The 27,629-nt window shown below is 43.8% G+C and overlaps 1 protein-coding gene across 1 annotated transcript in view; it reads left to right on the top strand.

Annotated features, from left to right (window-relative positions):
* LOC112252318 (cadherin-13) overlaps positions 1-27,629 on the top strand; it is a 610,184-nt gene that overhangs the window by 150,488 nt on the left and 432,067 nt on the right. The window contains exon 2 of the mRNA XM_024423437.2: positions 567-684. Coding sequence (XP_024279205.1) covers positions 567-684 — 118 coding nt within the window. The remainder of the gene's footprint in view (positions 1-566; positions 685-27,629) is intronic.

Below are 27,629 nucleotides of genomic sequence, written 5' to 3'. Positions count from 1 at the left end.
GCCAATAAAATATCCATGTGAGTCACAATATGATGTGTTATCAGGGGTGTTATGATATGTGCACTTTTGATACTTTTCAGACTGTGCAATGAGAGCATTATTGTACTGTTTTGCAGAGGAGCTACCATCAGGAACTGCAAATAATTCTGCACTGTGACCGTTGTCATGGCTGCAGCATGAAACAATGTGAATGGAATAAGTTGGAGGACACCATGTCACTCCAATGGGTGCGTGTGGTGATAATATCACATGACCCATGCATGACCTCTTGTCTGAACAGTGATGAGATGAAGTGACACCTATTAAAGGTTGTAAACAATAGATACAAAAGTATGTGGACACCCTTTCAAATGAGTGGATTTGGTTATTTCAGCCACGCCCATTGCTGACAGGTGTATAAAATTGAGCACACAGCCATGCATTCTCCATAGACAAACACTAGCAGTAGAATGACGCCGTCTTCTGCTAATGATGTCAATTATCATTAAAGAAGTACGTCAGAGAAGACAGATGTTTTCCTGAAGTTGAACTTGAGCTTTATCCTTCTCTTCTCTGTTGTCTGTCAGGTTGTCCATATTGGAACCCAGGAGGAGGGGGAGAAGGGATGCGTGCCTGGCTTTCAGGTGAAGGAGTACCAGGTGGAGTACAACAGAGGTTTCCAGAAGGACCATCCTCTCACACAAAGTGAGTGAGAGACCTGATACCATCCTGACATATGGAGGATTAGAGAAAGTCAAGCAGGCGCACAACACTTCAGATACAAATGTATTTAATTACTGTTATCTATCTTTCCCTCTCTGTCTCACTCATGGACACATACACATGCACGGACACACGCACACACACATTTTCATGCAGACTGTAGCTCTACAGTTGCTCATTGTCTAGCTCCTTGCGTCAGGCAGTTTCCCCTGGGGTTGTAGAAGAGGTGATTCTGTGTGGGCTGGCTGTTATGTTCCCAACATTCAGTATAATTCATGCAAAATCTTTTTAAAAACAGGAAATAGAAGCAATGGTTTCCAAACACAACAACAAAATGTTACTGTGCTCATGAATTATTTTCCTTGATTGTGTGATTTTTACAAAACCTTGCTGATCCTCTCCCGCAGGCTGCCGTGAGTTGTAGTGTCTTTAACTGAGAAACACTCTGCTGTTGAGGGAAAAAAACACATCACACGGACACAGTTAGCCCGATTGACATGTTAACTGTTGCGTAGGAATTTGCTCAATATTTCGAGAGGTATCAATCCTCCTCAGTACCCATGGAGATGTTTTACAGAAGTCTATTTGATCTCAGAGAAGAGTCAGCGAGTTCATGACCAAGGTCATCACCACAGATACAGCAGTTCTATTGAATCTGTGGTGAGAAGGCCTGGTCATCTTGACAGTGTTTCTATATGGCCTCCACAGAGCCCTGTACTAGGAGATCCCTCTCGCTCTTCCTCCAACAGCCCCCACCTCATTACTGTCACAATTCACTGGTCCTCGGCTCCTGTGGGATCGGCAGTAATGTCTGCCTGCTGGTCTCCATTTCCAGTGGGATTTCTAGCCATGTCTGCTAGCTAGCTTCCTACTGCTCAGAGAGATGAGTTATGGTTGCTTGCTTGTGTTCTAGGTCCTCTGAGATTGACAGGGATGTCAACAGGGTACACAGCAGCATGGGAGTGGTGTTTCTTCTCAGCAACAATGAAAGATTGCAATGGTGAGAATGAGTCATTAAAGTGGAAATGACAGCGTTTTAAAAACTTAGCAAATATGAAAAACCTCATTCAAAAGTATCAAATTCCCAGTTTATGCTACAAAACCAACTTTATAAGAGGTTTTAAAATAGGTTATTCTTGACAAATTCCATGACGTAGAGTAAGTCATTGTTGGCAGAATAGATGGATGCAGTTCAATGCATGATTAAAATAGATAATTCACAAATACATTTGTTTGCTGCCTCCAGTCATTCAGGATCCACTGTTTCAGTTAAATGACTCAATATTTTGGACAAAACAGACAAATGTAACAAAAGCTGGGAAGGTCAATACAATCAAACAAGTCAGTCATTACTTGGCTAATAGGCTAGTTTATCTATCTATGTAGCTATTTATTTAGCAAGCTAAAAACACCGAGCCTAATGTTAGCTAGCTAACTAGCTAACTAGCTGCTGGGAGGATGTCATTGGAGGAATGGGTGAGTGGCCGACTTTTCCCTCCATATCGTTTTTCGGTGGCTACAGCTAGAGATGCAGGTGTCATCTGGATAGCTAGCAAGAAATTATCACTTTGCTAGATGGCTATGCTGAACTTCAACAACTTATCTGTTGATTAGCTGTTAGGAGTCTTATGGCTTGGGGGTTGAATCTGTTTAGAAGCCTCTTGGACCTAGACTTGGCGCTCCGGTACCGCTTGCCGTGCGGTAGCAGAGAGAACAGTCTATGACTAGGGTGGCTGGAGTCTTTGACAATTTTTATGGCCTTCCTCTGACACAACCTGGTATGGAGGTCCTGGATGGCAGGAAGCTTGGCCCCAGTGATGTACTGGGCCGTACGCACTACCTTCTGTAGTGCCTTGCGGTCAGAGGCTAAGCAGTTTCCATACCAGACAGTGATGCAATCCTTCAGTGTCACGCCCTGACCTGAGATATCTCTGTTTTCTTATATTTTGGTTATGTCAGGTTGTGACTAGGGTGGATACGCTAGTTTTTGTATTGTCTAGGGGTTTTGTATTGTCTAGGGTTTTTGTATGTTATGGTGGCCTGATATGGTTCCCAATCAGAGGCAGCTGTTTATCGTTGCCTCTGATTGGGGATCATATTTAGGTAGCAACTTTCCCTTTGGTGTTTGTGGGCTCTTGTCTATGTGTAGTTGCCTGTTAGCACTCATTTGTATAGTGTCATGCGTCGTTTTGTTATTTTGGTTAGTTTGTTCAGTCTTCATTCTTATAATAATAAAGAATGTACGCAAACAACGCTGCGCCTTGGTCTCCTTCGTATAACGAACGTGACAGTCAGGATGCTCTCAATGGTGTAGATGTAAAACCTTTTGAGGATCTGAGGACCCTTGCCAAATCGTTTCAGTCTTCTGAGGGGGAATAGGTTTTGTCGTGCCCTCTTCATGACTGACTTGGTGTGCTTGGAGCATGTGAGTTTGTTGGTGATGTGGACGCCAAGGAACTTGAAGCTCTCAACCTGCTCCACTACAGCCCAGTCGATGAGAATGGGGGCGTGCTTGTTCCTCCTTTTCCTGTAGTCCACAATCATCTCCTTTGTGTGATCACGTGGAGGGAAAGGTTGTTGTCCTTGCACCACATGGTCAGGTTTCTGAACTCCTCCCTATAGGTGCTCTCATCGTTGTCAGTGATCAGGCCTACCACTGTTGTGTCATTGGCAAACTTAATGGTGGTGTTGGAGTCGTCCCTCGCCGTGCAGTCATGAGTAAACAGGGAGTACAGGAGGGGACTGAGCACGCACCCCTGAGAGGCCCACGAATTGAGGATCAGCGTGGCGGATGTGTTGTTCCCTACACTTAACACCTGGGGGTAGCCCGTCTGGAAGTCCAGGATCCAGTTGCAGAGCTACCTGTTTAGTCCCAGGGTCCTTAGCTTAGTGATGAGTTTTGAGGGCACTAACGTGTTGAACGCTGAGCTGTAGTCAATTAATATAATTTTCACATAGGTGTTCCTTTTGTTCAGGTGTGAAAGGGCAGTGTGGAGTGCAATAGAAATTTCATCATCTGTAGATCTGTTGGTGCGGTATGCAAATTGGAGTGGGTCTAGGGTTTCTGGGATAATGGTGTTGATGTGAGCCGTGACCAGCCTTTCAAAGTATTTCATGGCTACAGACGTGAGTGCTACGGGTCATTTAGGCAGGTTACCTTAGTGTTCTTGGGCAAAAGGACTATGGTGGTCTGCTTGAAACATGTTGGTATTACAGACTCAGACAGGGAGAGGTTGAACATTTCAGTGAAGACACTTGCCAGTTGGTCAGCGCACGCTCAGAATAGACGTCCTTGTAATCCGTCTGGCCCTGCGGCCTTGTGAATGTTGACCTGTTTAAAGGTCTTACTTCAGCTGTGGAGAGCGTGACACACAGTCACACAGTCGCCCGGAACAGCTGCTCTCATGCCTGTTTCAGTGTTACTTTCCTCGAAGTGAGCATATAAGTTATTTAGCTCGTCTGGTATGCTCGTGTCAATGCGCAGCTCTCGGCTGTGCTTCCCATTGTAGTCTAATAGTTTGCGAGCCCTGCCACATCAGATGAACGTCGGAGCCGTTGTAGTACGATTTGATCTTAGTCCTGCATTGACGCTTTCATGTTTGATGGTTCGTCGGAGTGCATAGCGAGATTTCTTTTAAGCTTCCGGGTTAGATTTCCATTCCTTGAAAGCGCCAGCTCTACCATTTAGCTCACTGCGAATGTTGCCTGTCATCCATGACTTCTGGTTGGGGTATGTACGTACAGTCACTGTGGGGACGACATCATTGATGAAGCCAGTGACTGATGTAGTGTTCTCCTCAATGCCTTCAGAAGAATCCCGGAATATTTTCCAGTCTGTGCTAGCAAAACAGTCCTGTAGTTTAGCATCTGATTCATCTTATCACTTTTTAATAGACCGAGTCACTGGTGCTTCCTGCTTTAATTTTAGCCTGTAAGCAGGAATCAGGTGGATATAATTATGGTCAGATTTGCCAAATGGAGTGCGAGGGAGAGCTTTGTATGTGTCTCTGTGTGTGGTTAAGGTGGTCTAGAGTTATTTCCCTCTGTCTGGTTGCACATTTAACATGCTGATGAATCTGTTTTACCTCATTTGTAAGTTTCCCTGCATTAAAGTTCCCAGCCACTAGGAGCACCGACTGGCATTTTCCTGTTTTCTTATGGCAGTATACAGCTCATTGAGTGCAGTTTTAGTGCCAGCATCGGTCTTTGGTGGTATGTAGACAGCTACGAAAAATACAGATGTAAACTCTCTAGATAGATAGTGTGGTCTACAGCTTATCATGAGATCTCAGGTGAGCCAAACCTAGAGACTTTCTTAGATATCGGCACCAGCTATTGTTTACAAATATGCATAGGCCCCACCCTGTGTCTTAACAGAGGCTGTTGTTATATCATTCCGATGTATTACCCGCTAGTTGTTTGTTATCAATGTTGTCGTTCAGCCACAACTCTGTGAAACATAAATATTACAGTTTTTAATGTCCCCTTGGTAGGATATATGTGCTTTCAGTTTGTTGCATTTATTTTCCAGCAATTGAACATTAGCTAGCAGTACGGAAGGCAAAGACAGATTACCCATTCGTCTCCGGATCCTCACAAGGCATCCTGATTGTAACGGTTCTCTTTTGGTGAAGGAGAGTCGGACCAAAATGCGGCATGTAGATTGCGATCCATGTTTAATCAACAAACGTAAAACACGAATCAATACAAAAACAACAAACGTGGAAACGTAACGAAAACCGAAACAGCCCTATCTGGTGAAAACACAGAGACAGGAACAATCACCCACAAACACACAGTGAAACCCAGGCTACCTAAATATGGTTCCCAATCAGAGACAATGACTAACACCTGCCTCTGATTGAGAACCATATCAGGCCAGACATAGAAATAGACAAACTAGACATGAAACATAGAATGCCCACTCAGCTCACACCTGACCAGATCAAAACATAGAAATATACAAAGTAAACTATGGTCAGGGTGTGACAGATCCTGGCAGATGCGGACTCCGGGCAAATCCTGAACCTATAGGGGAGGGTCTGGGTGGGCATCTGTCCACGGTGGCGGCTCTGGTGCTGGACGTGGCACCCACTTCACCGTAGTCTTCCTCCACCTTGTCCGTTCCGTGACCTCCTAGCCACGGCAACCCTACTTAATAACACGGGACAGAGGGGCAGCTGGGACAGAGGAAGCAGCTCTGGCTGACTGGCAGATCTGGAAGAGGGGAAGCTGGGAGTGAGAGGAAGATCTGGAGTGAGAGGAAGCTCGGGAGTGAGAGGAAGCTCTGGAAGAGGAAGCTCAGGCAGGTTGATGGGTCTGGAAGATCCTGGCTGGCTGGTGGATCTGGAAGATCCTGGCTGACTGGCAGATCCTGGCAGATCCTGACTGACTGGCAGATCCTGGCTGACTGGCGGATCTGGCAGATCCTGGCTGACTGGCGGATCTGGCTGACTGGCGGATCCTGACCGACTGGCAGATCCTGGCCGACTGGCAGTTCATGCAGATCCCGGCTGACTGGCGGATCTGGAAGAGTCTGGTTGACTGGCAGATCTGGAAGAGTCTGGCTGACTGGCAGATCTGGAAGAGTCTGGCTGACTGGCAGATCTGGAAGAGTCTGGCTGACTGGCAGATCTGGAAGAGTCTGGCTGACTGGCGGAACCTGGCAGACTGAAAGATCTGGCTGCTCCATGCTGACTGGAGGCTCTGGCTGCTCCATGTAGGCTGACAGCTCTGGCGGCTTTTTACAGACTGACAGCTCTGGCGGCTCCGTGCAGATTGGCAGCTCCTTGCAGACTGGCAGTTCCTTGCAGACTGGCAGCTCCTTGCAGACTGGCAGCTCCTTGCAGACTGACAGCTCCTTACAGACTGGCAGCTCCTTGCAGACTGGCAGCTCCTTGCAGACTGGCAGTTCCTTGCAGACTGGCAGCTCCTTGCAGACTGGCAGCTCCTTGCAGACTGGCAGCTCCTCACAGACTGACAGCTCCTTGCAGACTGACAGCTCCTTGCAGACTGACAGCTCCTTGCAGACTGGCAGCTCCTTGCAGACTGGCAGCTCCTTGCAGACTGGCAGCTCTGGGTGCTCCATGCAGACTGACAGCTCTGCCTGCTTCATGCAGACTGAGATCTCTGGCTGCTCCATGCAGACTGACATCTCTGGCTGCTTCATGCAGACTGACAGCTCTGGCTGCTCCATGTAGACTGACAGCTCTGGCTGCTCCATGCAGACAGACAGCTCTGGCTGCTCCATGCAGGCTGGCAGCTCTGGCTGCGCTGAACAGGCAGGAGACTCCAGCAGCGCTGTAGAGGAAGAAGGCTCTAGCTGCGCTGAACAGGCGGGAGACTCCGGCAGCGCAGGAGAGGAGAAAGGCTCCGACAGCGCTGGAGAGGCGGGAGACTCCGACAGCGTAGGAGAGGCGAGGCGCACTGTAGGCCTGATGCGTGGTGCTGGTACTGGTGGTACTGGACCGAGGACACGCACAGGAAGCCTGGTGCTACCGGAGGGCTGGGGTGTGGAGGTGGTACTGGATAGACCGGACCGTGCAGGCGCACTGGAGCTCTTGAGCACCGAGCCTGCCCAACCTTACCTGGCTCGATGCCCACTCTAGCCCGGCCGATACGAGGAGCTGGAATATACCGTACCGGGCTATGCACCCGCACTGGGGACACCGTGCGCACCACTGCATAACACGGTGCCTGCCCGGTCTCTCTAGCCCCCGGTAAGCACAGGGAGTTTGCGCAGGTCTCCTACCTGGCGTAGCCCTACTCCCTGTGAGCCCCCCAAGAAATTTTTGGGGCTGACTCTCGGGCTTCCTTGCCAACTGTGTTCCCTCATATCGCCGGCTCCTCCCTCCGGCTGCCTCTGCTCTCCTCGCTGCCTCCACCTGTTCCCATGGAAGGCGATCCCTTCCCGCCAGGATCTCCTCCCATGTATAGCAACCCTTGCCATCCAATATATCGTCCCATGTCCAATCCTCATTGCACCGCTGTTGCTGCCTTTGTTGCTTCTCCTGTGGCTCCTGCCTGTTGACACGCCGCTTGGTCCCGTTGCGGTGGGTGATTCTGTAACGGTTCTCTTTTGGTGAAGGAGAGTCGGACCAAAATGCGGTGTGTAGATTGCGATCCATGTTTAATCAACAAACGTAAAACACGAATCAATACAAAAACTACAAAAAAACAACAAACGTGGAAACGTAACGAAAACCGAAACAGCCCTATCTGGTGAAAACACAGAGACAGGAACAATCACCCACAAACACACAGTGAAACCCAGGCTAAATAAATATGGTTCCCAATCAGAGACAATGACTAACACCTGCCTCTGATTGAGAACCATATCAGGCCAGACATAGAACTATACATGAAACAAAATGCCCACTCAGCTCACACCCTGACCAACCAAAACATAGAAATATACAAAGTAAACTATGGTCAGGGTGTGACACTGATCTCCGTTTCCTTCTCCAGCGAATTACGGGATGAGTGCCTGTTCGGGTGTTTGGAGTATATATTTTCCATCTGACTCATTAAAGAAAAACTCTTCGTCCAATTCGAGGTGAGTAATTGCAGGTCTGATGTCCAGAACTCTTTTCGGTCATAGGAGACAGTAGCAGCAACATTATGTACAAAACAAATGATTAACAACACGAAAAAAAAACAAATAGCACGGTTGATTAAGAGCCAATAAAACGGCAGCCATCCCCTCCGGTGCCATATTCCACATTTTCATATTTGGAATCGATCAAATGGGCGGGCAGGCAGGCAGGCAAGTTCTCATTCAGTTGTCAAAACATGGGTTGGGACAAGCATGCATTGGCAGGCAAGCTGCAGTAGGACAAGCTCACTACTATTCCCCATCGTTTATCAGTGCAATTTTGGGTAAAAAACAAACAAGCAGACATTGAATATCCCTTCGAGCATGGTGTAGTTATTACACTTTGGATGGTGTATCAATACACCCAGTCACTACAAAGATACAGGCATACTTCCTAACTCAGTTGCCAGTGAAGAAGGATACCACTCAGGGATTTCAAAAAGAGGCAACTGGTGTCTTTAAAACATTTTAATTGCAGTCATAAGAGAAAACTGAGGATGGATCAACAACATGGTAGTTATTCCACAAAACTAAACTGTGAAAAAAAGTAAGCCTGTACATGCCAAAAAGGGCAAACTTGAAATGCAAGTTTTACATTTCCTGTAAAGTTTGACATTTCTAACTCAATATCACAGACACAACTTGCCCTTGCAAAAAATGCATCAACCCCTACAAATATGTACATTTATTATAATCCACACAATAGTTCAAATAAAATGAAAATGTAGTGAGAGAGACTGCATATGCTAAAGCCGATCAGAAAGAATGTGTCTTTAACCCTGCATTATAGTATAACTTATTATTTTTTTTAAACTTTATGCTGTCAAATATACGTAGCTTTATACTTTTAAATGGTCATGCCTTAACAAATACATGAAATAGCTTCAACAGTAACTTTGCCGTTGGTTTCTTAGTTTCTTCACTTTATCCCTGAAATCAGCTCATTCACTCAGCCAGGCAAGCACAAACAGTATTTTACATTTATTTTATTTGACCCCCTTATCCTTTATCCAATTGTTAGTATCTTGTCTCATCGCTACAAGGTCATGCGTTCTCCGATACACAACCCAACCAAGCCGCACTGCTTCTTAACACAGCGAGCATCCAACCCGGAAGCCAGCCGCACCAATGTGTCGGAGTAAACACCGTGCACCTGGCAGCCTTGGATGGTGCGCACTGTGCCCCGCCTGCCACAGGATTCGCTGGTGCGCTATGAGGCAAGGATATCCCTACCGGCCAAGTCCTCCCTAACCTGGACGACGCTAGGCCAATTGTGCATCGCCCCACGGACCTCCCGGTCGCGGCCGGTTACGACAGAGCCTGGGCGCAAACTCAGAGTCCCTGGTGGCACAGCTGGCGCTGCATTACAGTGCCCTTAACCACTGCTCCACCCGGGTGGCACAGCTGGCGCTGCAATATAGCGCCCTTAACCACTGCTCCACCCGGGAGGTCCCCAAACACAAACAGTACATTAATACACTTTACATTAGTGTGACAAAGGATAAATTACCGGTAATCAATTAGTAACAAATTAGTCTGGCCTACGTGTGAAAAATCCACCTCAATTACCTGTGTGTCTACAGAGAATGCTGGTTAAGGCTATAGTTTTTAATTGAAAAAAGGAAAATAAAATCTGCAAATTAGCCATATAATAGGTAAGGATTTAAATATCAAAAGTATTTGTTAATCAACATCTTTGTTTTTGGTATTAAAATAATGTTAATTATTTGATATAAAATAAAATACTTTTTTCAAAATTCCGATGTTTATTTTAACTACATTTCTGTGATACTTCCCCACCAGCTCCACGACTGCAGGTAAAATGTTGCTGAGATGATGATGCACTGTACCAGACAAAAGTTTGGACACACTCACTAATACCAGGGTTTTTCTATTTTAAAAAAACAAAACCATTTTCAACATTGTAGAACAATAGGGAAGACATCAAAACTACGAAATAACACATATGAAATCATGTAGTAACCAAAAAAGTGATAAACAAATGCTTCAAAGTTCAAGTAACAGACACATCTCAACATCAACTGTTGAGGAGACTGCGTGAATCAGGCCTTCATTGTCCAATTAATACAAAGAAACCACTACTAAAAGGACACCAATAAGAAGAAGAGTTGCTTGGGCCAAGAAACACGTACAAATGGACATTAGACCAGCCCTTTGGTCTGGTAAACCAAATTGAGATTTTTGTTTCCAACCACCGTGTCTTTGCGAGACGCAGAGTAAGTGAACGGATGATCTCTGCATGTGTGGTTCCCACAGTGAAGCATGGAGGGGAGGTGTGATGGTGTGGGGTTGCTTTGCTGGGTATTTAAAATTCAAGGCAAACTTAACCAGCATGGCTACCACAGCATTCTGCAGCGATATGCCATCCCATTGTTTTTCAACAGGACAATGACCCAAACCACACCTCCAGGCTGTGTAAGGGCTATTTGACCAAGAAAGAGAGTGATGGAGTGCTGCGTCAGATGACCTGGCCTCCACAATCAACCGACCTCAACCCACTTGAGATGGTTTAGGATGAGTTGAAACGCAGAGTGAAGGAAAAGAGGCCAACAAGTGCTCAGCATATGTGGCAACTGTTGGAAAAGCATTCGTCATGATGCTGGTTGAGAGAATGCCAAGAGTGAGCAAAGCTGTCATCATGGCAAAGGGTATCTATTTTGAAGAAGGTAAAATATATTTTAATTTGTTGAACACTTTTTTGGTTACTACATGATTCCAAATGTGTTATTTTATTGTTTTGAGGGATTCACTATTGCTCTACAATGCAGAAAAGAGTAAAAAATAAAGAAAAACCCTTGAATGAGTAGGTGTCAACTTTTGACTGGTACTGTATTTGTTGGATTGTCGTATCGTCAGTTTCTCAAGCCAAAACATATTGATGCCATATAGACATGTGACCAACCGGCTTGATTCGGTCTCAATTCGGTCTTGTGATTTTTACGTTGAGTAAAAGTAGAGACTTAGAGCTAAAAAATTATCATACATTGCAGTTGAGGAACAATGGGAAACTATTTATCCTGTGATAAACTTGTAACCTTACTTTTGAGAAAATGGCCTTTCAATGTTTTGGTACCTACTGGAGAGCTCTTCTTTGTCAACACACATTCAGGATCGTTCACACCTTCTTAAGCTTTAGCCCCACCCATCTCTTTAAGGATTCACATGTGAAGCAAAGACTTCAAAGACTAAAGACTGGCTTATAATACAAGCACAGTAATACATAATGGGGGATATTATTTTCTCCACCCAAACGGAAGAGCGTGGTGTAATACACACGATGACCCGTAAAACAAGTGCACAATAACACGTAGCATGGAAGCCGATACGATAGCACAGGTACTCACACGAGAAACGGACATGGTAACAATAACCAACAAGGACAATGGGGAACAGAGGGCACATATACAGTGCCTTGCGAAAGTATTCGGCCCCCTTGAACTTTGCTACCTTTTGCCACATTTCAGGCTTCAAACATAAAGATATAAAACTGTATTTTTTTGTGAAGAATCAACAACAAGTGGGACACAATCATGAAGTAGAACGACATTTATTGGATATTTCAAACTTTTTTAACAAATCAAAAACTGAAAAATTGGGCGTGCAAAATTATTCAGCCCCCTTAAGTTAATACTTTGTAGCGCCACCTTTTGCTGCGATTACAGCTGTAAGTCACTTGGGGTATGTCTCTATCAGTTTTGCACATCGAGAGACTGAAATTTTTTCCCATTCCTCCTTGCAAAACAGCTCGAGCTCAGTGAGGTTGGATGGAGAGCATTTGTGAACAGCAGTTTTCAGTTCTTTCCACAGATTCTCGATTGGATTCAGGTCTGGACTTTGACTTGGCCATTCAAACACCTGGATATGTTTATTTTTGAACCATTCCATTGTAGATTTTGCTTTATGTTTTAGATCATTGTCTTGTTGGAAGACAAATCTCCGTCCCAGTCTCAGGTCTTTTGCAGACTCCATCAGGTTTTCTTCCAGAATGGTCCTGTATTTGGCTCCACCATCTTCCCAGCAATTTTAACCATCTTCCCTGTCCCTGCTGAAGAAAAGCAGGCCCAAACCATGATGCTGCCACCACCATGTTTGACAGTGGGGATGGTGTTTTCAGGGTGATGAGCTGTGTTGCTTTTACGCCAAACATAACGTTTTTCATTGTTGCCAAAAAGTTCAATTTTGGTTTCATCTGACCAGAGCACCTTCTTCCACATGTTTGGTGTGTCTCCCAGGTGGCTTGTGGCAAACTTTAAACAACACTTTTTATGGATATCTTTAAGAAATGGCTTTCTTCTTGCCACTCTTCCATAAAGGCCAGATTTGTGCTATATACGACTGATTGTTGTCCTATGGACAGAGTCTCCCACCTCAGCTGTAGATCTCTGCAGTTCATCCAGAGTGATCATGGGCCTCTTGGCTGCATCTCTGATCAGTCTTCTCCTTGTATGAGCTGAAAGTTTAGAGGGACGGCCAGGTCTTGGTAGATTTGCAGTGGTCTGATACTCCTTCCATTTCAATATTATCGCTTGCACAGTGCTCCTTGGGATGTTTAAAGCTTGGGAAATCTTTTTGTATCCAAATCCGGCTTTAAACTTCATCACAACAGTATCTCGGACCTGCCTGGTGTGTTCCTTGTTCTTCATGATGCTCTCTGCGCTTTTAACGGACCTCTGAGACTATCACAGTGCAGGTGCATTTATACAGAGACTTGATTACACACAGGTGGATTGTATTTATCATCATTAGTCATTTAGGTCAACATTGGATCATTCAGAGATCCTCACTGAACTTCTGGAGAGAGTTTGCTGCACTGAAAGTAAAGGGGCTGAATAATTTTGCACGCCCAATTTTTCAGTTTTTGATTTGTTAAAAAAGTTTGAAATATCCAATAAATGTCGTTCCACTTCATGATTGTGTCCCACTTGTTGTTGATTCTTCACAAAAAAATACAGATTTATATCTTTATGTTTGAAGCCTGAAATGTGGCAAAAGGTCGCAAAGTTCAAGGGGGCCGAATACTTTCGCAAGGCACTGTATACACATACTAATAAGGGGGAATGGGAACCAGGTGTGCGTAATGAAACAAGACATTCCAGGGTTGGTGGTAATGAATCCAGTTCAGTGACGCCTAGAAGTCTGGTGACGTAGCCCTCCGGAGCTGGTGAACAGAATGAGCAGCAGTACCGGGGGAATCCATGACATACGGGTGTATTCGTAAATTTAATCTGGAGTGCCAGAGCGTGCTCTGGGTGTTCGTAAACTCGGCATGGTCAGATTGTCCGTTTGAAAATTCAATGTTTCGCACTCGGAGCGTACACTGGATGCTCTGGCCAAGGAGTATGGTTGATCCAAGCGTTCTCACCTAACAACTGCAATCAAGCTGACTGGCTAATGGTGGCTAGCTTGCTAGCTACTTCCAGACACAAACCAACAGCTCACTCTGACCATTTTACTCACCCTAGCAGAGCTGGTTAGGCTGTTATGTTATCCAGGGTGTTGGTGACTGCAACTGTGCTGCTAGCAACAATTTAATTACATGTTTTTGCCAACGTTTACTGAAACCGGCCATACTCAATGGGTGTTGAGCATTTGTAAAATGTGTCAGTTATTCTGCTCTCTGGCACACTCAGACGAGAGTGCTCTGAAATTGGAGTAGATCGCCAGGGTGAATTTACCAGCTTTGTCTATCAAACTTTGTCGCTGTGACATCATAAACGTATTGAAATAGTTACTTTCATAGTGGAGTCTATTGTTTAGACATGTAGCTAGCTAGCTAAACAATGAACCATAATCCCAAACTCATAACTGTAATGAATACTCAGGGAAAAAAAGGTGTAGATTCACGCGCAAAACGTGGCAGATGTTTATTAAGCCTTCGCGGAAGGCAGGAATCGTGGTCACAGGAAGGCAATGGTCAAACACAGGTAGGCAGTAAAAAAAAACTATATCTCACAACCATACAAACAGAAACTAAATAGGGAGCTGATGAGGCGAGGTGAGAAACGAACACAGGTGAAATCAATGAACAAAGATGAGACAGAGCTACGTTCCAGAATACAAAGAAACAGGGCTACATTCAAGAACACAAAGAAAAGGAACACAAGGTTGACTAAGAAAAGAAAAGCAGAACCTTACAGTACCCCCCAAGGGAGGCTCCTGACTACCCAATGGCACCAGAGGGTGGAGCGGATGGGCGGGGGAGCAGAGGCGGACACCTACTTCGGGAGAGAGGTCCGGTAGGCTGGTTCGACGAAGTTGTGGACTGACCCGACTTTCTGCGCTGAGGCTGATGTCCAGTGTGTCTGTTCGGAGGTTGAGGTCGGGGAGCGGGATGATCCGGACAGTTATGGTGAAATGCCTGAATCATATTTGGGTTGAGGATGTCTTGGTTGGGGACCCAGGACCAGTCTTCAGGCCCATACCCTTCCCAGTCCATTAGGTAGTGGATGTGACCTCTCAGGCGTTTGGAATCAAGGATGGCCTATATGGCGTAGGCAGGTTCCACTCCGATGTCCAACGGTGGGGCGCACTCCAGGTAGAGACTGGAGGATGAAGAGGACTGTAGGTGACCGATTTCAACAGAGACATATGGAAGGACGAGGAGATTTTATACTGACAGGGTAACTGGAGGCGATACGTGACAGGTTTGATGCGATGGGTTATCTTGAAGGGATCAATGAAGCGAGGACAGAACTTTTTCTAGGGGAGGCGGAGCGAGACGTCTCTGGTTGAGAGCCGCATGCTGTCCCGGGTGAAAGAATGGCCTAGGTCGGCGGCGTCTGTCTGCAAAGCGTTTCTAGGTATTAGAGGCTTCCTGCAGATGTCGGTGAGTGGTCTCCCATACCCGCTCACTACGCCGAATCCAGTCTTCGACAGCTGGGACCGTACCAGGCTCCGCCTCCCAGGGAATCATGGGGGGTTGGTAACCAAGGACACACTGAAACGGAGTAAAGCGGAGGGATGAGTGCATGAATAAGTTCTGAGCGTATTCGGCCCAGGCCATATATCGACTCCAGTCATGTGGAGAGGCAGAACATTGTTGGTGGAGGTACCAACCTATTTCTTGGTTCAGCCTGTTGGTCTGGGGGTGGTACCCAGAGGAGAGGCTGAGGGCGACCCCCAGTTGGTCACAGAAGGCTCGCCACACCCGGGAGACGAACTAGGGCCCGCGGTCAGAGACAATGTCCTCCGGAATCCCATGCAGACGGAACAACTGCTGGAACATACACTAGGCAGTTCCATGGTGTTAAGTAGATAAGGAAGAGGAACCAGACGACACATTTTTGCAAAAAGGTCTACTATGACAAGGATGGTGGTCTTACCAGAGGACTCAGGAAGGTCTGTGATAACGTCAACAGATGTGGGACAAGGGTCTGTGAGGGATTGGCCAAGGTTGAAGCTTCCCGGAAGGGAGAAGAGGACTTTTGGTTTGGGTGCAGACTGAACAGTACGTAATCCCTTACGTAGGATGCCAGTGAGGACCCCCAGAACTTCCGGGCTAGAAGTTTGGTGGTTCGTGTAATGCCTGATCCCAAGGACGTGTGACACCATTGCATCAGTTGGGGTCTAACAGCTGCTGGTACTTAACTCTTCCCTTCTGGTGTCTCAGGGCGAGCTGGGTCTGAGGTTAGGGCTTCTTGTATGGCAGGGTGAACCTCCCACTGTAACTGTCCCATAATGCAAGAAGAAGGAAGAATGGGTGTAGGGTCTGAGTTACTGGTCGGAAGGTCAAATTGGAGGGAGAGAGCATCAGCTTTTACATTTTTCTTTTCAGGGATGTAAGTAACATGAAAATGGAAGCGTGTGAAGAAGAGCCAAGCGGGCTTGTCTGGAGTTTAACCTCTTGGCCCCTCTGATATATTCCAAATTACGATGATCTGTTAACTTTTTAGGGATAGGGGGCAGCATTTTCACTTTTGGATGAATTGGTGCCCAAATTGAATGGCCTCCTACTCTGTCCCAGATGATAATATATGCATAGTACGGCCTCCTACTCTGAAGTTTCTAAAACGGTTTGACTTATGTCTGTGAGTATAACAGAACTCATATGGCAGGCAAACTTCCAAACAGGAAGTGAGAATTCTGAAAAGGGTCGATGTGAAAGTCATCACCTATTCAATTCCCTGTAATTTATGGATCTGTTTGCACTTCATACGCCTTCCACTAGATGTCAACAGTCAGTAGAACCTGGAATGAAGCCTCTAGTGTGATGTGGGGCCGGATGGGAGCTATTTGAGTCACTGGTCTGGCAGATTGCCAGTTCCTGGTCACACGCGCTAGTCATGGAATGGCAATGTGTGCCATTACTTATACAGACAGGAAGAAATGCTCCGGTTGGAACGTTATTGGATAAATATGATAACAACATCCTGAAGATTGATTCTCTACTAAGTTTGACCAGTTTATTCGACTTGTAATATAGCTTTTTGAAGTTTTCGTCCGACGTTTGCCTTCACTTGCGCCAGAATTTGAACACGTACTACACATGCTAGCTAAAGTTGCTAATTTGACATAAGTAATGGACATTATCGAACAAAAAAAATGATTTATTGTGGAAATAGGATTCCTGGCATTGCATTTTGATGATTATAATCAAAGGTAAGGGAATATTTATGATATTTACTCCAACATGGCAGAGAAATGTTATTTATATTTTAGCGGCTTCTCAGATTATTGCATGGTGTGCTTTTTACTAAAGTTTTAAAAAAATCTGACACAGCGGTTGCATTAAGAACCAGTGTATCTTTAACTATATGTAAAACATGCATCTTTCATCAAAGTTTATGATGAGTATTTCTGTTATTTGACGTGACTCTCTGTAATTACTCTGGATATTTTGGAGGCATTTCTGAACATGGTGCCAATATAAACCGAGATTTGTGAATACAAATATGCACATTATCGAACAAAACATAAATGTGTTGTGTAACATGATGTCCTATGAGTGTCATCTGATTAAGATTATCAAAGGTTAGTGATTCATTTTCTCTCTACTTCTGCTTTTGTGACTGGGAAAAATGGCTGTGTTTTTTGGATTTGGTGGTGATCTAACATAAATATATGTTGTGTTTTCGCTGTAAACATTTTTTTTTTTATCGGACACGATGGGTAGATTAACAAGATGTTTATCTTTCATTTGCTGTATTGAACTTGTTAATGTGTGAAAGTTAAATATTTCTAAAAAATATTTTTGAATTTCGCACGCTGCCCTTTCAGCGGAATGTTGGGGGAGGGGTTCCGCTAGTGGAACCTGTGTCCTAGACAGGAGATTACGAGAAAGGGATATTGTGCGCCCTCAAACCAGTGGTGCCACTCCTCGAAGGCCGGTTTCATAGTGAAGAGTTCTCTGATCCCCACATCGTAATTCCTCTCAGCGGGGGATAACTTCCTGGAGGGATAGAGTATGGCTCCTACTCCTACTTCAGAGGCATCCACCTCCAGGGTGAAAGAAAGGGTCGGATCAGGTTGGCGAAGGACAGGAGCTTAGGTGAAGAGGCATTTCAAGTTGTTGAACGCATTCAGGGCGGTATCAATCCATTGAAGAGTCTGGGTCTTTCTGCTGGTAAGGTCAGAAAGGGGAGCGGCCGTAGAACTGAAGTTCCGAATGAACCAGCGATAGAAGTTGGAGAACCCAATGTAGCGTTGGAGTTCCATAATGGTGATGGGTCTGGGACAGTTACTGACGGCGGTGACTTTGTTCTCATCCATGCTGACCCCTCCAGGTGTCAGTACAAAGCAGAGGAAGTTTACAGAGGTTACATGGAAGGCACGTTTTTCAGTCTTCACATAAAGGTTATGGTCAAGGAGCCATTGAAGAACCTTTTGCACATGCTGTATGTGTTCCTTCAGGGAGTAAATCAGGATGTCATCAATGTAGACGGTGAGAAAGCAGTTGATCAGATCCTGGAAAACCTCATTCATAAAGGATTGAAAGATGGCAGGGGCGTTAGTAAGGCATGACCATGAATTCATAGTGCCCTCGAGCAGTGATAAAGGCCGTCTTCCATTTGTCACCTTCACGTATACGGACAAGGTTGTATGCACTTTGCAGTTTGAGTTTAGTATAGATGTTGGCACGGCCCACTTGTTAAAGAGTCGCTGGGATCAGAAGAAGAGGATAACGGTTCTTGACCGTGACGTCATTCAGGGAATGATAATCAACACATTGTTAACGTAGCTGATAACGGAGCAAAAGGGGCGATGTGTGTGTGTTAGTGTACCAAACGCTGCCCGCAGCCAGTGACGGACTTCTCCGTCACATGTGCCCTCTGGTGATAAGAAATTAGTATTAACGGCAAGCACTGCGAAACACCGAATTGTACCACAGCATACTGCACGGTATACTGCCTTATTATGCAACTTTCACTGCCAAAGGTGATTGATTCTAACATGTATTGATTCAGGGGTTTGACTACTTATGTAAATGAGCCTTTTCTGTATTTTATTTTCAATACCTTTACAACAAATTCTAAAAATATGTTTTAACTTTGGGGTATTGTGAGTAGATGGATGATATGTTTAAAACATGTTTTTATCCATTTTGAATTTGGGATGGAACAAAACAAAATGTGAAAAAAGTCAAGAGGTATGAATATTTTCTGAAGGCACTGTACAAGCTAAAAAAAGTTTGAGAGGGTTTGTCTACTGTTCCCTCGTTAGATTGTAGCTCATCTCGCTCCTGCTAACATTAATTGTTGATCTTGGTGTTTTTGATGTACATAACCAGGGGCACAACTTTGGTTTTAGAAGTGGGGGACATACATTTAGATTTTTATTCAGTCAGATAAACACTCTGAGGTTTCCGCATGATCCTAAAGCACACCCTGCCTCGTTTTGTATCACATTCCAATGACAAAAACGCAATTTCAGAATGTGCCCCATCCGCAGTGAAAGTTGCACCCCTGTGCAATACTGAGGTAGAGAGAGCCTGCATTTTCACGATTATTCGATCAATAGGACTGTAAAGTTCCCAAATGTAAGAGGACTCCTCTGGCATTTACATGTAACTCACCACCTGGATTCGGTCTTATGTAGAAAAATATGATTTTTTTTTATATTTTTTTTACATTGGATAAAAGTAGACACTCAGAGCTACAAAATGGTATACCATACACTGCATTTGAGGAACTTGTAAACTCACTTTTGAGAAAATCGCCTTTGAATGTTTTGGTATCTAGTGAAGCGCTCTTCTCTTTCGACACCCATTCAGCATCTTTCACACCCTCTTAAGCTTTAGCACATGGAAGTTCACATGTTCGAGATTGGCATTTCTACCAAAAAACGCATTTTGATTTATGTTTTTATGTTTTACATACAAACGGCTCTCCTGTGAAGTGGTGACTTGCGACATATGCCTAGTGTCCTGAATCGGGTCACATATTTGCAGAAATTCATTCAGGTGTAATATGTGGCTTTTAGTGAATGCTTTCTAATGATAGAAATCCATGCCGTTGCTACTGCCTGCAAACACACAGTCCAGTTCAAAGTGAATGATGGCAGGCCCATGTGGCAAATGGCTTATTTGCATATAGGCCTACTGTAGCTCTGATTGGCTACGGCGCACCAGTCTGTGTAGAGTCCGGTCCTGGACAAGACTGACATGCTTTTATTAGGTTTTATTTACTGCAGTGTCTATATATTGTCCAAATGAACGTCCGCTTTCCCACTCTATATTGCTATAGAATTTTCACAAATGCCTTACTCTATGTCATTCCCAAACATGATATGAAAGTATGAAAACTTGAAAATTACCATATCTCAGTACTCGCTTATCAACAAAAAAAGTGCCATATTCCTCTGTATGTATATGAACAGATTTTAATAGGACTTGATGTTGCTAAAATGCTGTCAGTTTCACTTAAAGATTTAATTAGTCTCGTTAGTGATAAATTAGTGTGGCGTGTGTATGTACATGCAGTCACAGCCTGACATTTCATTAATGACTGAAAAGTCATGGTTTATAGTGGCATTTGACTATAGAACACACTTCTGAAGTGGCACTGCAGAGGGAGTGCTGCTTTTTCAGTACAACAAAGCATATTTTATATTCTCTACCGTAACATGACGACTCTGCCCAAGTTTTGTCTTTCAATATTTTTATTTCATTGTGCTTGATTGGGAGAAGCAGTGAGGCCTTTTGTAATCTTGAGGTCCAGCGAGAAAGAGCATAGTTCTGTTTTAGTGCACCACTCTGGGACAGCAGTACACTTCCATTACCTTGAATATGCTCCTGTCAGCAGAAACACACACACCGTGGGGGGTTAGCGCCCAAACATTTCCCCACACAGACGACTAGATAGTCTACTTCACAACACATCTTCCCCCGAGACACACATCCTTGTGCACACATTCTCAATGAAAAAAAGCTTTGACACACAGCTTTTTGTCTATAATATCTTCTAGCCCAATTGGAGGAGATGCACGGTTGCTGAAATAGTTTAGCAAGAAGATAAAAAGAGTTAGTATGCTGGTCTATAGCATAAGCACTCAGACGGCAGAGAATCAGGGATAGAGGGATGCAGTCAGATTCATTAGACACTGCAGCACAAAGCAGACTGAGCCCCTGTGAGCTGCAGGTATACTCTGTAGTGAGGCTGTGCAGTGAGCCAGTCAGAGAGACACTGTGACTCAGGCTGGGTGCTGGCTCTGTAGGTGACACATGCAGATTTATTTAAATCGTCCCAGCTGCACTCCTATCCCTCGCCGGCATTCAGGCAGGGAAGTCCTGTAATTACCAGGATAGGGGCGGTAGTAGGGGGCCGCTACATGTTTGGGAAGGCCTAGGTCAAGGACATTCATCTTTCTAATGGGTTCTGTTAGAAACTAGGCAGCGACCAACAGACACACAGTCACATTCACACTCAATTACCATTACTTCCAGATGGACAGCACCTAATTACATGAATAATTGATGTCAGAAATGCAAATGGAAATCCATAAGCAAATGTGCAGAGAGCGGGTGGCGTGAATAAAGATGAAGTTATCCCCGCCACCGTCCCTGTCCCATTCCGCCCCTGTCCTGCCTAACTGATGAAGTGATGTTAAGCATACATACACGATCAGGCGTCCTCGGAATAGCACACTCTATAAAACACATTGTCCGACTAGACTTATTGTGCTTCTGGTATAGTAGGCAGCTTTCAGCTTTCTGTTTGACTCTAAATTAGTTGGACATAGAAAAGTTCATGTCTTGAACCTAGATATTATGTGAGGTGAGCTTATTCTTTGAATTCTTCAGCATATTCTTTGAAGGCATAGTTAACCTTTTCTGGCGGTAAGCTTGGTCTGGAAAGCAAATCTCAAAATGAAATAATTTACTTTTAAATGGAAAAAGTAATAGAGACCCTTTAATAGAATAGACTTGGAGTGCTTTCATATTAGCGATGTGGAGAGAAGTTCAATCAGGTATGTTAGTTTCAGTGCTGGAGTTTTAGAGTTGGGCAGATTGGAAATGCATATCTCCTCTGTTTGGTAATGAATAAAAAATGTAATGTAGCTCAATTTATGAAAACGCAATGAAATTGATCCTGTAATCTCTCTCAGCACACTCTCACCAGTTCAACATGAGCTCCAGTGTCAGTAAGGCATTATATCTCGCTAAAATAAAATGTAATGGACTGTATTCTGGTACAGAACCCCACTACCAGTGGGATTTAGTGTCACTTTCAAACACATCCCAGGAAAATCACAAACCAAAGGCAGCCACTCACATTTATACTAATTTGGACTTCTCAGCATTGCAATGCTTTAGGCAGCACTGCAATATAAATCACATTTACTGTGCCATAACTAAAGTTGGAGCTCAAGTAGGAGCTCAAGTTCTCACCAATTGATGTCTCATAGAGAAAAAAAACTATGAGGAAGACTTAATTATAACCTTTATTTAACTAGGCAAGTCAGTTCAGAACAAATTCTTTATTACAATGTAAGCCTAACCAAGCACCACTCTATGAGACTCCCAATCACAGCCAGATGTGATACAGCCTGAATTTGAACCAGGGACTGTAGTGACAAACTCTTGCACTGAGACCACTGCACCACTCGGGAGCGTTAAGTGTTTCACTTACAATGGCATCTCATAAAGTTGTGCTCATTGCTTCAAGAGTTCATATACAATACATTGCAATGCAGTTAGAGGTTTTTGATACTTCCTTTCCAGCATTATATCAGGCAGAGCCACACCTCCATTAGCTTTATGAGGGACTCTTCCTATGCATAATGGACAGTTGAGGATAGAGCCCTCTCCTTACTGGCTCTGAGCCCATGGCTTATTAACTGTATTGAGCTCCTAAGACCTCCTTCTCGAGCAGGATCTCTGTCTCTAGCCTGTGTTCACTCTGACTCGATCATCGGGCCAATTTAAAAGGACTTTGATTCTGATATAGCCCACTGGTTTAAGATAAATTGGTTAAATGTAACATGCTCTCTCATCTGTTTTATTTTTTACTTTTTGAGGTTCCGCTTCAAGATTGAAGTTTACATGATAAAGTACTCTGTCCTTGTGCTCCAGGCACACACTCACACACATTCCCAGTAGCATGTTTGTGGAACCCCCCACGCACACAAATTGCAGTTTCAAGATTTGTTCATTTGATACGTGCATCTAACCTTGAGACCTATTCACCCACAACAAAATCTTCTATCATGTTGAATATTAAAGAGAGAATTTGGGATTTATATTCTGTCTGTTTTTCCCTGCACTTAACTTCTGCTGCATTCCCATACAGTGCATGTATACTTTGTTGGTGGCGCTGTAAGTAGTCATTTTTCAATAGTATGTTTGCATTGCCTCATGCTACATTTGTCAACGTGATGGTTGACTTGAAAAACTTTAAAATATGAGTTGCTTGCCGCAAAGCCAACAGTTTTTTAAAGATTCGCTTTGTAAATAGTCTACAAATCCGTCAATCCACCTTTTACTAGACCGCTGGTGTCATAGTAAAGTCCATAGCTGTTAGTGTAACCTGAATATCTGAAATCTCCTACTGTTCCTCTACTTTCTAACTCCGGATGATTACTGAAAGACATGGTTGACTTGAGGACTGGGGTTCCCAGTGTTTTCCGCATGGCAGCATTCATATCCAGATCATGCCACTCTCATGGCTGTAGTAATTCTGCTACATTAATCACTTTCCTCTGTTCCAGCAGGACCCACTGTCTCTTTTCCGGTATATTTTTAATTGACTATAAATCAGGTGTGCTTTTGACAAATTACAGTAATTACAGAGGCAATTATGGTGAGAGAGAGTGTTTCCCTCAGAAAAAAAGGTGTCGGTGGGGAGTGATCCTGTTGTGTTTGAATGGGTACAACCAGGCTAGGTTCCACCGTGGCACTTACCACAGCCTGTCCCTCTCCCTACTAAGGCACAATGACCTACCGAGGCACAGTTACCCGGGGCGGGACTGTTATGTGGGGCAGGAAGTGAGGGACTCTGCTGAGGGAGAGAGAAGGTTGGGAGGAAGAGAAGAGAGAGGGAGCAGGATGAGATGTATACATTACTGTACTATAGTGCAGAGGGAGCAGGGAAGTGTTGTTAGTTAGTATCCACCTTCCTGCCGTGCTGCCACACCTGCAGCTAGTTGAGAGCCGGCACCATTGGTTGGTGAGAGACACAGCCTGAGTGCCTGGCCAAAGAGAGCGTCCGGAGCACAGGGCCAACCGTGCCAGGATCCCATCTGCAAGCACCACACAGTTTGACTCCATTTGATCGGCTTCCCTCAGAAAAATCGGCAGTGATCGCCTCACTAACCTACTTACGATACAACTGCTGGAATTAACTAACTTTGTTCACAACAACACCCAGGGAAGAAATAACCAAACATGTTTAATTCAAGACAGCCTGTTCACCAAGGAGGGTGTTCATCAATTAGTAACATGAGCTTTTCAATTGCAGCTTTGAAGAAGAATTTAGAGTTGCATTTTCTGAGCATCTACAAACTGTCACGATTAATAACCTCTTGTGTCCAGCGTTCTCCTGCTGTTCTGTTGGCGCTATAGAACGTTCTCTACCCAAATGTTCTACTCAAGTATAAACATGGTACTCGTTTGGTATTCTTGATCCATTTGGTTTGGGTGAAATCCATACAGTGCTTGTTATACTCAGTATATTATAATTATAGATATAATGTAGAAACATGAAAAGGGTTTTGATGTCTATACAGTCTCCCACAAAAGATACATTTTCAAAGCCTTACCTTAAGTAGTCTGTTGTTGTCCAAATTATGCATTCACTTGGTGCAATTACACACACGCACACACACTCGATGAACCCATGGAACCACATAGAGAGTGTTTTTCGCCTGAGTGGGGGAATGGGGACTGGGACTCTGTTATCATGCACGATACTATGCTCTACCCATCACATATCACCTCTTCACAAAAGATCACAGCACTTCATCATAGTCTTTACATGTTCAAACATGAGAGATGTGACAGCGGTTTACAGTGTTCATACAATACACTATCTCCCTAGTCAGTGAGCAACACACTATGACCTGATTTTATAGATAGGATATTATGTTCTAAATTCACTTCAGAAGGGGTTTGTTTACCTTTTCTACAGTTGCACAAATTAAGGTAAGTTTCTCAAGACATTGAATGTTACAAATTGTACCCATCAACAATCTTCGATAATGACGGGTGTTGCAGGTATAATCTTTTGTTGAATGTTTTCTGCCTCACCCGTGTTTTTCACTCCTGGTGGCAATCAGAGCTGTTGGATGTGCTCCCAGGTCCTTCTCTCCTGAGTGGCCACAGAAAGTGCTGAGTAACTTGGCTAGAGAAGCCAACATGGCTGAACTGGCTTCCTGAGAGCCCATCTATCTGCCTGTGTCTTGTGCTGTAGAGAGCTGGAGCGGCCCGGACCGGAAGGTGTGAGTGACAGATCAGGCTGTTACTGCTGCAGGCAGAACGTTTTTCCACTGTTAAATGACTGCAAACCTCCCCTACTAGTCAGACCTATTGAACACAATGCTTTCAGAGAACATTCATAATCACACCAGAGTCTAAGCCGGGGAGGGGAGTTCTACTAAGCTAAGATGGTCATACCAAGGATAATTGAGCTTTTGCATTTAACATCTCAGAACATACATTTTAATTTGGCCTTACTGCTATTAGCCCATTCATACAGTACCAGTCAAAAGATTGGACACACCTACACATTCAAGGGTTTAGCTTTATTTGTACTTTTTGCTACATTGTAGAATAGTAGTGAAGACATCAAAACTATGAAATAACATATATGGCATCATGTAGTAACCCAAAAAGTGTTAAAGAAATGTAAAAATAAGCTTGTTTTTCTCCAATGTTTGTAAACGCTTTATAAACATTGTAAATGCAACATTGTAAAAAAAAACACAGTTTAGCCTCATACCATGTTTAAAAAAATTATTTTGATAGCATGGATGGTCAGTCCTTGCATCCATAGCTCTGTCTATTAATCTGAGAGTGGTTACATTTCTCCAGGTCCATCCCTCAGCTTTTTACCAAAACAGAGGCGTGTTCCAGGTTTTGTTATTGTTTCATCTGTGGATTTGCCATTTAAACAACTGCATATTATCAAGATATCGAAGTGTCACCAACAAAAAGGTAAACAATAGACCTATAGCAAATGCAGCATATGGCATTCATTTTCACATGTAAACAGCACTTTTCAGTAGTGCTCAAAGCATGCCATTCCATGAGCAGAGCATTTATTTCTCAACTCGAATCAATGAGCCCCATCAGTCCTCCATGACAACAAAATCATTAACAACAGAATAGGGCTGGCTGATAAGTCCTTAGTTTTTGGGTTATGCTCAGGTAAAACAATTTGGCTAATCTATACTTCCATTTCCTAGTCGTATTCTTGAAGATCAAGGGGTATAACATTTATTGGAATTACTGGAATTCTGATAGACTTTGGTATTTAATGTAAAGATATAATTTAACGTGTTATTATATGTAGTTGAAAGCGATGGATTAGAAGAAGCCTACATAACCATAACCAACCCATAAAGTAAAATTCAACATCCATATATGGCCCGCTATGTAAACTTTAACATTGATGTATCCTGCAATAGATGTTGTTCAATTGGTAATTCATTTTTGTCTTCATCTAATGCCTTTTAAGGGGAATGTAATCTAAAAGTAATGTAATCAGATTACGTTACTGAGTTTGGCTAATTCAAAAGTTATGTTACTGATTACAATTTTGGAATTATGGATATGTACAGACAACGCACTACTTGATACATATGTATGTTAGGTTTATTCAAAAACGAGTTTAAGGGATATTTCAGGATTTTAGCAATGATGCCCTATCTACTTTCCCAGAGTCAGATACCATTTGTGTGTCTCTGAGTGCAGTTTGAAGGGAGTTGCTAACAAGCTCGAATGCAATCGCTAACTAGCGTTAGCTCAATAACTGGAAGTCTATAGCAGATACCATAGACTTCCAGTCATTGCGTTATGCTAGTTTGCATTGGCTAGCAAAACTCTCTCCACCTTCCAAAAATCCCGAAGTATCCCTTCAAATGAGTGTCTATTGAAGTACTGTTGCCATACTGAATGATTAGGTGGAGATCACAGGAGCCTGCTAAGGGGAGGACGGCTCATAATAATGGCTGGAACAGAGTGAATGAAATGGTATCAAACACATGGAAGCTATGTGTTTCAGTTTGAATTCCATTTATTCGTTTCAGCCATTATTATAAGCCCATTCTCCCTAATTAAGTGGCCACAAACCTCCTGTGGTGGAGATGACGAACTAATGATGCAGTTAATTAAAGTAAACTTGAGAGCTATGAACATAAAATAAAATACATGGTCTTTTTTGATACAGATGTACATTTTACATATGCTCTTATCCAGAGCTAGTGCATACATTTTCATATTTGTTCGTACTGGTCCCCTGTGGGAATCAAACCCATACCCCTGGGGTTGCAAGTGCCATGCAAGTGCTGTGCTCTACCAACTGAGCCACAAAAGACCATGTAGGTTCTTAATTTGACCTAAAGTATTTTCTGACAGCAAATTCCTCGCAGCAACAGGATTTGAATGTTTAGTCCATAATCTTGCTTGATCGGTGGTTAGACTATTAGCTGATAGAAAGTAGTCTACAAGAAAAGTGCAATATTGTTCATGTAACCATGTGTTAGTGTGTTTTTTTTCCAGGAAAATGATCAGCAACAAAATAATGATCAAATTAAGATCCTTCACCTGTGCACCCCTCAGGAAATAGTATCAGGTCATCATTGCTATTCCTTACCCAAATCACAATCTCCTCCATCTGAAGCGTGTGGTCTGTGTCAGTAGGCAGGGCTGGGAGTGTTT

Source organism: Oncorhynchus tshawytscha, linkage group LG06 (assembly GCF_018296145.1).
Source record: "Oncorhynchus tshawytscha isolate Ot180627B linkage group LG06, Otsh_v2.0, whole genome shotgun sequence".
Classification (NCBI taxonomy): domain Eukaryota; kingdom Metazoa; phylum Chordata; class Actinopteri; order Salmoniformes; family Salmonidae; genus Oncorhynchus; species Oncorhynchus tshawytscha.
The sequence above is the reverse complement of the archived record's forward strand: the minus strand, read 5'-3'. Positions and strand labels throughout refer to the sequence as shown.